General features: G+C 40.8%; 1 protein-coding gene across 1 annotated transcript in view; it reads left to right on the top strand.

The window, feature by feature from the left end:
* Positions 1–13,557, top strand: part of SPON1 (spondin 1) — a 316,619-nt gene that overhangs the window by 76,813 nt on the left and 226,249 nt on the right. Inside the window, exons 4-5 of the mRNA XM_073347696.1 lie at positions 2,820–2,893; positions 6,236–6,358. Coding sequence (XP_073203797.1) covers positions 2,820–2,893; positions 6,236–6,358 — 197 coding nt within the window. The remainder of the gene's footprint in view (positions 1–2,819; positions 2,894–6,235; positions 6,359–13,557) is intronic.

Raw genomic sequence — 13,557 nt, 5'->3', positions numbered from 1 at the left:
GCTCCATATATAATTTTTGAACACAGCTGAAGACATAATGACTCACAAAGCTGTGAGGAAAGGGAAGTGAACTGTTTCTCTGGTATGTCATGCTCATCAGCCAACTCTGAGGCGAAACAAAAAATTTAAACTTTAAGAGTGTTCAAAAAGGAAAAAAAACAGTCTGATAGCTTTTCCAAAATGTAATATTCTAAAGTATTTGCCTCTGCTGCAGGTTTGGTGAATCCTTCCCCCACTCTTAGTTGTTGTTGTGTTGTATTTTTTAAAAAAATGCTAAAAGAAACTTTCATTCTCTCACATATATATATGAGAGAATGAAAGTATACACACACACACACACAAAATTTGAAAAGAGAAACCTGTCCATTAAGATGTTCTTTGCCACTCCATTGTGTACAAGGAATAAAGATCTCTTTTAAACACATGAGGCCCTAATTATGCCCATGCATTGCAGCTTAGAGGATGGTTATGCTGAATTTTACTAATCATCCTAAGTGGCTATTAGCTAGTTTTATTCTGTTGATGGATAGTTCTTTAAGGACATTTAATGTTTCACTGAATCTCTCTAGGAGAGAAGAGAGCCTCTTCTGCATTGTAGCGTCTTGCTCCAACAGTCCTTTTGGTAATTTAGGAGAAATTCAAGCAAGTATGATAATCTACCCTTTTCTTAAACATGCCATTGTCTGCTGGGCATTTGCTATTACTAGAAGGATTTTTTTTCTTTCCTTTTTTTCTTGATCAGTGGAACTACTGTCACCATAGTGTGATGTCGCAGCAAATTTTTGTTCTCTGCCACGGACGTATTTGGATAGTGCCTGCTAACTCTGTCTGATTCAGCCCAAGACCGTCCTGCCATTAATATGTCCTAGGTTTATCTAACGTGAAACCATTTATTATGATTTACTCTCTGCTTATATCTACGATAGTCTCCCTTCCTATAGGTGATGTTCACAAGCTGCTCTCCTAAACGCTGGAAATGCAGCCTCTGATTCTATGCATGGGGGGATCTTGTGCCGGTCCTTGCTTCACACTGCTTTTTTTTACCTTTCTTGGTTGGTTTTCCCACCAGTGCTTGTACATGTTGCCAACCCGGTTAACGTTTAGGGCGAGCTCTAGCTTTCTGAAGCCTCTTCCGGTCTATGAACATCAGCTGTTCTCGTGGGCATTTTTAGTGTGAAATGAAGTGTTTCCTTTGTATATTGCCACTCTACACCACTCTTGCATTCTGGAGAAGGAAGCACAATCAATTGCATTCTTTTCTGGTGATGTGTCTGGGGTAGGACGTTTGTCAGCACAAGTTCACATCTCTTACATTAACAGCAGCTTTAACCATATACAGCCAGATTCACCTCTCATTTGGTAAATAGAGAATAAATCCGTGGAATTCCGTGAAGTAAATGTAAAACGGAGGTGATAGTAGACTCAGGCCCATGCACTTTTAACTTATATGGCCTTCATCTGACGTGACAATTAATTCTTGTTAACCATTTTTCTTTGCTTTATACTTTGGTAAGAGTAGAAGTGTTAAATAAATTATGCCAACATGCTGGTAATAATAGGTCTGGAAGTGGGTGATGTTTTCTTATGGGTAAACAAAGGAAATGCAAAGTAATCCCAAACTGAGGAATGGTTTCTCAAATTTCCTTTATTTTGACTGAAGCCTGTAAGTTTTTACTTTGGAAAGGACACAGGGCTTCTGTGAATTTAAATTCACATAATTATGTGGGCTAAAAAGAAAAGAAATCCAATTATAACTTGTACAGAGTACTTTAGCAACATGTCACAGTCAGATGGCAACTGTTTAGCATCCTGTTTTTAAAGAAGGGGAGTTGCCCATATTTCAATATACTTGTTCAGAACTGCTCAACGATAGGATTTAAAATTATCTGGAAATAAAAATTATTACTAGTAATGCTTATAATATTTGCACCTTCTGCCTGTATTTATTTGAAGATTTATGTAACAGAGGAGGAAGTCAAGATGAAACCACATGAAAAAAAGAAAATAAATGAGAGAAAACCCTCTAAACTTGTATGCTGTCATCTAAAAACATACATAGCTCCCCAGTGGCCTGAGCTGTGAGGGTCAAGGCAAGCTTTGCCCTCTGACCACATGTGCCCTGCTAATGCAGCAAACTCACAAAAGACAAAGAGCTGGTGTTGCCCTTTAGAGGAATTTAGTATGATAGTTCTGTGTGATAATAGCATATTATATCTGCATTAAGTTGCTGCCGTGTATCAGAAACATTTATCTCCTCAGAACGCCAAGTGATTTCTTATAAACAGCTGCTTGTTTTTAGAGGTGTTATTTTTCTGAATTTCTGACAGTTGAATATCCTACACTTCAAAAAGGCTGACTCCGTACAATATGACTGATCACCTTTTTTTCAGGCATCAAAATTATTTCAAGTTTCTGCCATATGTAATGATAATCAAATGCAACTTGAAATAAAAATATGCATCTCTCCATCTGTATCTCTTTCTATAGCGCTGTAGGTGTGTATATATGGGGGGGGAGGACTAGTTTAGATAGGAAATATTACTCACCACAGAGGAAATAGTTTGGATATAACACAGTTCTTAAAACATGGTTCTCATGGGGGGGGGGGGGGGAAGAGTTGGCTACCTGACTGTATACAGACTTTGAGGTATACCTGACTGTAGACAGACTTCTAGAGACAGATACTTTGTAATGTAGCAGTTTTTACAAAACATTCTAAGAATGTTCTAGACTGTCCATTCAGCTCTTCAAAGTTCATTCTCTTCTTCCTTTTAAGGAACAGATATGTTTCATTGTACCTGTATTTCTCTCTTCAACAGAGCCAGTATTGTGCAGAAGCGAATTATTTATTTTCAAGACGAGGGGTCTCTTACCAAGAAACTATGTGAGCAAGGTAAGATGAACCAGGTCCTCCCTTGGCCCTCTTTGAAATGTTCCATTGGCTGCTTCTTGTCCTCTGTATCTAGTTTAAGCTGCTACACCTCAACTTTGATGTTCTGCACAACTCTGTCCTGGTATAGGTTTGGTATCTGCTGTCTGATGATGTTTTCTCACCATCTACGTGATCCTTCTTACAATTTTAATATCCTTTCCCCACTTCCACCCTTGTACTTCTTCCATGTGGACCTATAGGTAGGGCACACCCTCCCAATCACCAGGCAATGACTTCCACACTTCACATTAAATTGCATTCACTTATGCAAATAGATTCATAGATACTAAGGTCAGAAGGGACCATTATGATCATCTAGTCTGACCTCCTGCACAACGCAGGCCACAGAATTTCACCCACCCACTCCTGCGATAAACCTCTCACCTATGTCTGAGCTATTGAAGTCCTCAAATCGTGGTTTAAAGACTTCAAGGAGCAGAGAATCCTCCAGCAAGTGACCCGTGCCCCATGCTACAGAGGAAGGCGAAAAACCTCCAGCGCCTCTTCCAATCTGCCCTGGAGGAAAATTCCTTCCCGACCCCAAATATAGTGATCAGCTAAACCCTGAGCATATCGGCAAGATTCACCAGCCAGATACTACAGAAAATTCTTTCCTGGGTAACTCAGATCCCACCCCATCTAATATCCCATCACAGGTCATTGGGCCTATTTATCATGAATATTTAATTACCAAAACCATGTTATCCCATCATACCATCTCCTCCATAAACTTATTGAGTTTAATTTTAAAGCCAGATAGATCTTTTGCCCCCACTGCTTCCCTTGGAAGGCTTTTCCAAAACTTCACTCCTCTGATGGTTAGAAACCTTCGTCTAATTTCAAGTCTAAACTTCCTGGTGGCCAGTTTATTATCCATTTGTTCTTGTGTCCACATTGGTATTGAGTTTAAATAATTCCTCTCCCTCTCCGGTATTTATCCCTCTGATATATTTATAGAGAGCAATCATATCTCCCCTCAACCTTCTTTTAGTTAGGTGTTAATCTCTGTGTTTATAAATGAGGGCCAAGCCCTCCTTATCATTCCCTGAATGCTGCATAGTGCAGGTGTTTCCAAGATGATAGGGAGGTGGAGATAGAGGTGGAATTGTCAATGATTATCTCTATGTTTCAACATGAAGTGATTATTCCTCTCTAGAGCGGTGGGATTTATAAAGAGACAATGCCTTAGGTATTTCCATTCCTTTAGTTATCCTATTGTCTTGTTTTATGTTTGTCTTCATGTTAACTCCTCAGGCAAGGACGGTCTTCATGACAATGCAGACTCTTTTGCGGGAAGATTTTCAAAAGCAGCTAAGGGACTTGAAAGTCAAGGGCATTTGTGCGCCTAAATCCATCAGGTGCTTTTGAAAATCCCAAGGTCAGTGCTTAACAAGTACATAGAACTAGGCGAAAGAAATCAGGCAAGTGGCCCCTAAACTCAGTTTGTTTGGCAAGTAGTATTGCCTTCCTCTCTTTTTCCTGCTATATAGGATTAATTTCTAAACGTTTTGAGACTTTCTGTCAAGCTGCCTTTAAACAGAGGTTTAATTTGAGGAGATTCAAACTCGAAGAGGGGGCTCATTAGTCAGATTTCCTGGAAAGGAATGATAATTTCTTTGTGCAGAAATGCAGAGATAACTGTTGTAAGATGATACCACCTCTGTCCCCTTCTCCCCACCAGTTTGGAAATTGCTTCGGCTGTGTGTAGTTTAGGAGAAGCTAAGGAGATGACCATTTGATTTTTGGGCTTGAAGTTAAGACCCTGGATTAGTTTAATTTGGCCCTGACTATAATGTGCTTCGTTTTTAAGAAACCGAATGTGTGCTAATAAGATGCTTAACTGGATTTAATAAATCTGACATCCTTGATGCTACCCAAGATTCTCATGTGCCATTATGTTGTTCTCTTTCATACATTCAAGAATGCACATTATAGTCATTAAAAATAACCTTTCACATTACGAGTGGTGAGTATGTTGAATAAGACCACTGCAAGCAAGCAAAATAAATGAAACTGAGACAGCTGTTCATGTTCCTGAGAAGAGAGAGAACAGTAGAAAAGCAAGGACATGAAGTTGGGAATAGGAAGTAAATTTGTATCATGTGTATACTAGGAAAATAGGTTGTGTTTAAAATGTATTAGCTAAACATTTTAACTAACATGTTTTTAAACACTAGTGTAGACAGGGCAAGTCATATTTAAAACATGTGAGCTGGTCATGGTCAACCATGTAAATGGGAATCTCGGATTGATCATGACCAGCTAACATATTTTTAAAGGTGTTAAACCTTGTCTATACACGTGTTCAAAATATGTTAGTTAAAACATTTCAGCTAACACATTTTTAAATACAACCTATCTTCCAAATCTAGATGGAGCTTTAGATAGGAAAAGGCATATTAGTCCTGTAAGTGAGTTTTGTGCTTTGATCTTATTCAGTTGTGACCTGAAAGCATAGGGCTGTATTGAGTGCTAGGGAAAAGTGTGGAGCTGCACGGCCCAGCAGAGAAGGCTTGAGACCACAAGCAGACACAATGCCTCCTAGGACTCCTGGGGAAAGGGGAGGGTATGTGGTCACTGGCCATGCTTTCAGAGAGACCAGCATATGCTGCTTTCAGAAGGTGCAGTGTCTTGGCTCTAGCTCCTTCCTACTTCTTCCACTCCTTTGGAGAGACTAGCGGCACTAGCTTGGAGAAGTCTTTGTGCTCAGGAGATTGAAAGGTCTGCTTTTATACTCCGCTTCCTGTACAAGGCGTCCAGTACTCTCCCTTCCCGTGTTCACTCACACAAGAGCCAAATACAGTCTGATCCTCCTTAATCTCTTTTAAGGGCTGACAGATAGGACAATTTGTTACTGTTGGCTTCTTATTAATTCACGAAAGAAAACAGAGCTGTATTTTAACTAGAGTTAGGCTGATGACATCGTGTTTGGCTTCAGCTCTGGATTATATTTAGATTTGGATTTTAGATTAGATTTAGATTTTAAGGCTAAATCAGAGAGCAGCTGTCCTTAGGAAATTTTGATCCAAATAGAAATAAAAACCAGAAAAACTGCCCAGTTTTTGGACCTGAAATGGAACCAAAACCATAGTGGCAGGTTCAGATACAGGGATATGAAGCCAAATCATTAACCCCACTTTGAAATATCAAGGTTCCAGTTTTGGCCCATAGCTAATTGTAACTCAGAAGAATAAAATACTAGGAGTTATGCTGAGTTACTCCTATTTATAATTGGAGTTTTGCTGTCGTCTGTTGAATTGCAACCGAACATTTTCAATAACTGCTTCTACCGCTGCTTTTTAGACTCGACCTTTGAGGGGGTGACTGATAAACCAATCTTAGACTGTTGTGCCTGTGGAACTGCTAAATATAGGCTAACTTTTTATGGAAACTGGTCAGAGAAGACACATCCAAAAGATTATCCACGTGAGTATTATTATTTTATTATTGCAGTAGAATCTAGAGGCTAAAATAAGGAGTGTGGGGATTCTTGGTGAGAGGTGATAAAACTAACCTACAGAAAGACAGTCTACATCAGGGATCAGCAACTTTGGCATGCGGCCCACCAGGGTAAGCCCCCTGGCAGGCCGGGCTGGTTTGTTTACTTGCTGTGTCTGCAGGTTCGGCCGATCGCGGCTCCCACTGGCTGCAGTTCACCGTCTCAGGCCACTGGGGGCTGCGGGAAGCGGCGCGGGTGGAGGGATGTGCTGGCTGCCACTTCCTGCAGCCTCCATTTGGCCTGGGAATGTGAACCGCAGCCAGTGGGAACTGCAATCGGTCGAACCTGCGGACGTGGCAAGTAAACAAACTGGCCCGGGCCGCCAGGAGGCTTATCCTAGGGGGCCACATGCCAAAGGTTGCCAATCCCTGGTCTACATTATGATGAATACATGTAATATTGCCAACCCCAAGTGTTCGAAAATCTCAAGTCAGTCCCCCAAAAATCAAGAGGTTGGTTTAAAAACCATGAGATTTTAAAATTTTAAATTGGGGTTGATTCACCTTCTGGCATTTGAGATTTGAAATGTACTGTTTTAGGGTCACATTTTCAAGCTCTCTTTGCAACCATGAGGGTTAGAAACTTATTCTCTCTCTCTCTCTCTCTCTTTTTTTTTTTTTTTTTTTTTTTTTTTTTTAGGGCGTCTCACTTAATTACGTAAGTCTTGGTGCTGAGTTTTTTAGAAACACAGGAAATATCACAAGATTCAATATAAAATTTTGAGTTTGCAGCAGTGCATATGCCCAATCCAATGACCATATGGAAAGACTCCCATTGATTTCAGTGGGCACCGAATCAGTCTGTTAATGAGGTTGGCTGAATGTGTACAGCATCATTTATGTGTTCCTCTTTCTTTCACAATGCTAGCTGGATAAATGTTCAAATCTTAAAATACAAACTTTTTTCATAATTTAAATCAAGTATTGCAAAGTTTCTAATCTACAGAATCAGTGGTTTTATGGCAATAAAATGCAAATAGCTTTTATTTTTAAAATTAAATCTACAAAAACATGCATAGAAAATGGGGATCTTTGTTTGTTTTTTATTCTTTTTAGTTCCCCTCTTTGTCTTTTCCATCTTACATTTGTTCTTCATTATCATTGACAATGATAGGTAGATTGACAAAGGCGGGTGGGCTTAGGGATGAAAGTCATATATTTATTTGGTCTTTAAGCTTTGATAATATGTTGTCTACTGCATGATCTTTATTAAAGCTTTTGTGTGTAGCTTTTCTTTTTAATATCACTGTCACCCAATGTGGTGAATTTTCATCATCAGTCAAAGATTTGTCTGCGTATGAATTGTTCCTTGATACTGATTACGCTGTTTCTGTCTCAAGTTTTGCTTTATTAAGTTGAACATAGAATAGTTCAGATACAGCATCATGTGGGTTAGTACAAGTTTGCGATGATATACTAAAACTTGTTTGACTTGCTGGTTGGGCAACAGAACAAACACATGGAGGATAAAACAAGCCATAGTGCCAGTATTCACAGTGATGCTCTTTTGAGATATGAGATGATTTGTGTACCTGCTAAATGGTACCCATTCAGATTCATTGTGTGCATAGATTTGGCTGGTATTACGGACACATTCTGAATAGAAGAATCAAATTATTTCTTTTCACTCCCATGGAATGTATCTTATTAGAACATTAGAATGGCCATAGAGAGTCAGACCAATGGTCCATCTAGCCTGGTATCCTGTTTTCTGGCAGTGGCCGATTCCAGATGCTTCAGAGGGAAAAAACAGAGAAGGGCAATTAGCGAGTGATCCATCTCCTGTTGTCCAGTCCCAGCTTCTGGCAGTTGGAAGTGTAGGGAGACCCAACGCATGGGGTTGCATCCCTGACCATCTTGACTGATAGCCACTGATGGACCTGTCCTCCATGAACTTATCTAATTATTTTTTAAAACCCATTCTAGTTTTGGTCTTCACAACATCCCCTGGCAACGAGTTCCACACGTTGACTGTGCTTTGTGTGAAGAAATGCTTCCTTATGTTTCTTTTAAACCTGCTGACTATTAATTTCATTGGGTGACCCCTTTTCCTTGTGTTACGTGAAGTGGATAAATAACACCTTCTTATTCACTTTTTCCATCCCAGTCATTAGTTTATAGACCTCTATTGTATTCCCCTCCCCCTCCCCCCCCGTTGTCTCTTTTCCAAGCCGAACAGTCTGTCTTTTTAATCTCTCCTTGTACAGAAGCTGTACCTCTAATCATTTTTGTTCTCTGTACTTTTTCCAATTCTAATATGTTTTTTGGAGATGAGGTGACCAAAACTGCACACAGTATTCAAGTGTGGGTGTAGCAGGGATTTATATAGTGGCACTGAGATGTTTTCTGTCTTATTATCTATCCCTTTCCTAATGGTTCTGAGCATTCTGTTGCTTTTTTGACTGCTGCTGCACACTGAGTCCACATTTTCAGAGAATTATCCACAATGATTCCAAAATCTTTGTTGAGTGGTAACAGCTAATTTAGATTCGATCATTTTGTATGTATAGTTGGGATTATGTTTTCCAATGTGCATTATTTTGCATTCATCAATATTAAATTTCATCTGCCATTCTGTTGCCCAGTCACCCAGTTTTTTGAGATCCATTTGCAACTCTTTGTGGTCTGCTTTGGACTTAACTATCTTTAGTAATTTTGTATTGTCTGCAAACTTTACCACCTCACTATTTACCTCTTTTTCCAGATAATTTATGGCTATGTTGAACAGCACTGCTCCTAATACAGATCCTTGAGGAACCCCGCCCCCATTTACCTCTCTTCACATTTAAAATTAACTATTTATTCCTACCCTGTTTTCCTATCTTTTAATCAGTTATTTATCCATAAGAGGACCTTCCCTCTGATCCCATGACTGCTTACTTTGCTTCTGAGCCTTTGATGGGGACCAAGTATACTATATCCCAGGGCAAACTTTTTCACCCGGGGGCCACATTGGGGAATAGAAATTGCATGATGGGCTATGAATGCTCACAAAATTGGGGCTGGGGTGCAGGCTCTGGGGTGGGGCTGGGGATGAGGAGTTTGGAGTGTAGGAGGGTGTTCCTGGCTGGGATCGAGGGGTTTGGAGAGTGGGAGGGGGATCAGGGCTAGGGCAGAGGGTTGGGGTGTGGGGAGAGGCTCAGGAGATGCAGGCTTTGAGCGGCGCTTACCTCAAGCAACTCCCGGAAGCAGGGGCATGTCCCTTCTCTGGCTCCTACGCAGAGGCACGGCTAGGCATCTCTGCACGCTGCCCCATCCGTAGGCACCGCTCCTGCAGCTCCCATTGGAGCGCATAGGAGGCAGAGCAGGCTTATCCCACGGCTTCCGGGACTTTTGTGGTGCAGCCCAGACCCAGCCCCCCGGCCAGAGCGGGGCCGAGCTGTGTGATACAGCCCCAAGCCAACGCCCCAGCCGAGGAGGGGCCAAACTGCATGGTGTGGCCCCGACCCAGCGCCCCAGCCAGGGTGCCTGTATTCACATCTCAATGTGGGACAATTTGACACCTCAATCCTGTATTGACATCTCAGTCTGGGGCAGTTCTTCATATTGGTCATCTAAAAAGAATGGCTCCGGTGTGGGGATCTTCCTCACATCCTCTGCAGTGAAGACTGATGCAAAGAATTAACTTAGCTTCTCCTCAATGGCCTTGTGTTCCTAGAATGCTCCTTTAGCACCTTAATCATCCAGTGGTCCCATCAGTTGTTTGGCACTCTTCATTCTGATGTACTTTTAAAAAATTGCTGTTCATTTTTGTGTCTTAGTTGTCTTCAAATTCTTTTTTGGCCTGCCTAATTATACTTTTATGCTTGACTTGACAGAGTTTGTTCCTCTTTATTTTCCTCAGTAGGATATGACTTTCAATTTTTAAAGGATGTCTTTTTATCTCTAACTACCTCTTTTACTCTGTTGTTTAGCCATGGTGATGTTTTTTGGTACTCTTACTGTTTGTTTTTTTTATTTGAGATATATGTTTAGTTTGAAAGTTTCTGTGTTGTTTGCAGGCATTTCACCCTTGTGACTTACTTTTAATTTCTGCTTAATTGGTCTCCTCATTTTTGTGTTTTCCCCCTTTTTGAAGATAAATCCTACTGTGGTGGGTTTCTTTGGTACCCCCACGCCCCCAAAAGGATGTTAAATTTAATTACATTATAGTCGCTGTTACCCTGAGAGGTTCAGCTCTATTCACTTCTTGGACCAGATCCTGTGCAGCACTTCGGTCTAAATAAAAGAATTGCTTCTTCCCTTGTGGGTTCCAGAACTAGCTTCTCCATGAAGCAGTCATTAATGGTGTCTAGACAATGTTATCTCTGCATCCCTTCCTGAGGTGACATGTTCCCAGTCAATATGGGGATGGTTGAAATCCCCCATTATTATTGGGTTTTCTGTTTTTCAAGCTCTTTAATCGCCTGAGCATTTCACAATCAGGTCAGGCTAGACGATCATAATCGTCTTAAAGTCTATGATTCTATGAATCACCTTCAACATCCCAATAAGATGTTTGGTGGTATATTCCTACTGCTGTACTCTTATCATTTAACATGGAATTTCTAGCTGTAGAGATTCTAAGGTACTGTTTGATCCATTTAAGATTTTTACTATATTTGACTCTGTGCTTTCTTTCACATATAGAGCCACTCCCCAACCTGCGTGACCTACTCTGTCATTTCTATATATTTTGTACCCTGGTATTACCATGTCCCACTGATTATCATAATTCCATGACATTGCTGTGATACCCTAATATATCAATATCTTCATTCAATTTTTACTTACTTCTCTACATCTTTGCTTATTTCTTCTCTTCTTCCTTTCTTTAGAGAGATTTTAGTGTATTATTCTTCCTCCATGATTCTCAGACAGAAAAACTTCCATTAACCACTTAAAAATGTTCTGACTATGCTTCAGTCTATCCTTCATGAATCATTAAGCGTATGCTATGCGTAGGTCTAGATGAATGCTAGTAAATAAATAAATAAAATCTATAAACATATGTTAGAATTGTAAAATGTATTAATTTTGTCTATGTTCATGCATCATTTTACTCATATATTTGTGCAATCTGCTTGTTCTGGCACGCGTGTCCATGGAAAGCAAATTTCAATGATGCATAGATGAAAATGAACAGAAACCCAATTTTGAGCTGAAATGGAATCTCTTTCAGTCATGTGACTTATTACACTACAAGTAACTGGGTAGCTCAGAAGCTGAATACTCACATAAAAATATATTGGTTTAATAGTTTGAATAACAAATAAATATAAGCTACCTGCTCAGGGGTATTCTATGAGAAGAAAAGAAGGGTTATTTTTTATTACAATGGATATGGCAGAGTGGTTTTTGACACAGCAGGGCAGGACTTCAAGTTAAAATGAAAGAACTTGCCGGAAGTCTCCACCCGACACAGTAATATAAAAAAAATCTGTGTTTATAATGATTTGGTAAAGGAGGGTCGCTTTCATATAATTACTCCTATTGTCCCTTTTTTCTTCTTTTAATTATAACAGTGGATCCATGTAGACACATGGTTATTTACTATTTTAGAAGTTCAGGATTTGACCCCATTTCAGTCAAGAGTGTACGCAATCACGAGGATCAAACTAATTATTGGGAAGGAATCATGTAATAAGAGGATTAAATGTTGTTACCCTTAATGATTAGAAAACAAAATAAAGAAAGCTACAGTCATTATTTGTTTCTACATCTGTAGACTCTCCCATCATTAACATATAATTAGAAAAGTCTCATTATGAAAGCACAACAAATCTATTCTCTTTACACCAAGTCTTGTTCACATTAGAATCAGTGGGACTTTTGACACTGGACCTCAGTGGCAGCAGGATTGGACTGAGGCAGAAGAGTCACTAACAAATTTCTAGCTAAAATTTCTGGAAGGCCAGAGAAATTTTTCACGTGTCCACACTTAGGCCTTGTCTAAACTACAAAATTAGGTCGAATTTGTAGAAGTTGGTTTTGTAGGAAGCGTTTTTATACAGTCAATAGTGTGTGTCCCCACACAAATGCTCTAAGTGCATGTAGTCGGCGGAGTGTGTCCACAGTACCAAGGCAACTGTCGACTTCCGGATCATTGCACTGTGGGTAGCTATCCCACAGTTCCCGCAGTCTCCAGCCACCCATTTGAATTCTGGGTAGAAATACCAGTGCCTGATGGGGCTAAAACATTGTCGTGGGTGGTTCTGGGTACATATAGTCAGGCCCCCCTTCCCTCCCTCCCTCCCTCCCTCCCTCCGTGAAAGCAAGGGCAGACAATCGTTTTGCGCCTTTTTTCTTGAGTTACCTGTGCATACGCCAAACCACGGCAAGCATGGAGCCCGCTCAGCTAACCTTCACCGTATGTCTCCTGGGTACTGGCAGACGTGGTACTGCATTGCTACACAGCAGCAGTTTATTGCCTTTTGGCAGCAGACAGTGCTGTATGACTGGTAGCCGTCGTCGACGTAGTCCAGGGTGCTCTTTTAACTGACCTCGATGAGGTCGGGGCGCCTGGGCAAACATGGGAGTGACTCAGCCAGGTCATTTCCCTTTTAAGTTTCGTCTCATGGCGATTCAGTCCTACCGGCAGTGCACTGTCTTTTAACCTGCAGCCAGCAGAAGACGATCAGCAGTCCTACTGCACCGTCTTCTGCCGAGCACCCAGGAGATGACGATGGCTAGAGGTCGTACAGCACAGTCTGCTTCCAGCAAGAAGTATAAAGATAGATGAAGTAGATCAAAACAAGAAATAGACTAGATTTTTTTTGTATTCATTTTTTCCTCCCTCCCTCTGTGAAATCAACGGCCTGCTAAACCCACTTTTGAGTTCTATCCTTGAGGGGGCCATTCTGTTTCTTGCAAAGCCACCCCCTTTGTTGATTTTAATTCCTTGTAAGCCAACCCTGTAAGCCATGTTGTCAGTCACCCCTCCCTCCGCCAGAGCAATGGCAAACAATCATTTCTTGCCCTTTTCCCTGGATTGCCCGAGCAGGAGCAGATGCCATTGCACAGCAAGCATGGAGCCTGTTCAGCTCACCACAGCAGTTATGACCATTGTAAACACCTTGCGCATTATCGTGCAGTGTATGCAGAACCAGCACCTGAAAAACCAGGCGAGGAGGCGACGGCAGCGCAGT

Source organism: Lepidochelys kempii, chromosome 6 (genome assembly GCF_965140285.1).
Source record: "Lepidochelys kempii isolate rLepKem1 chromosome 6, rLepKem1.hap1, whole genome shotgun sequence".
Classification (NCBI taxonomy): domain Eukaryota; kingdom Metazoa; phylum Chordata; order Testudines; family Cheloniidae; genus Lepidochelys; species Lepidochelys kempii.
This window is presented reverse-complemented; position numbering and strand designations above follow the sequence as displayed.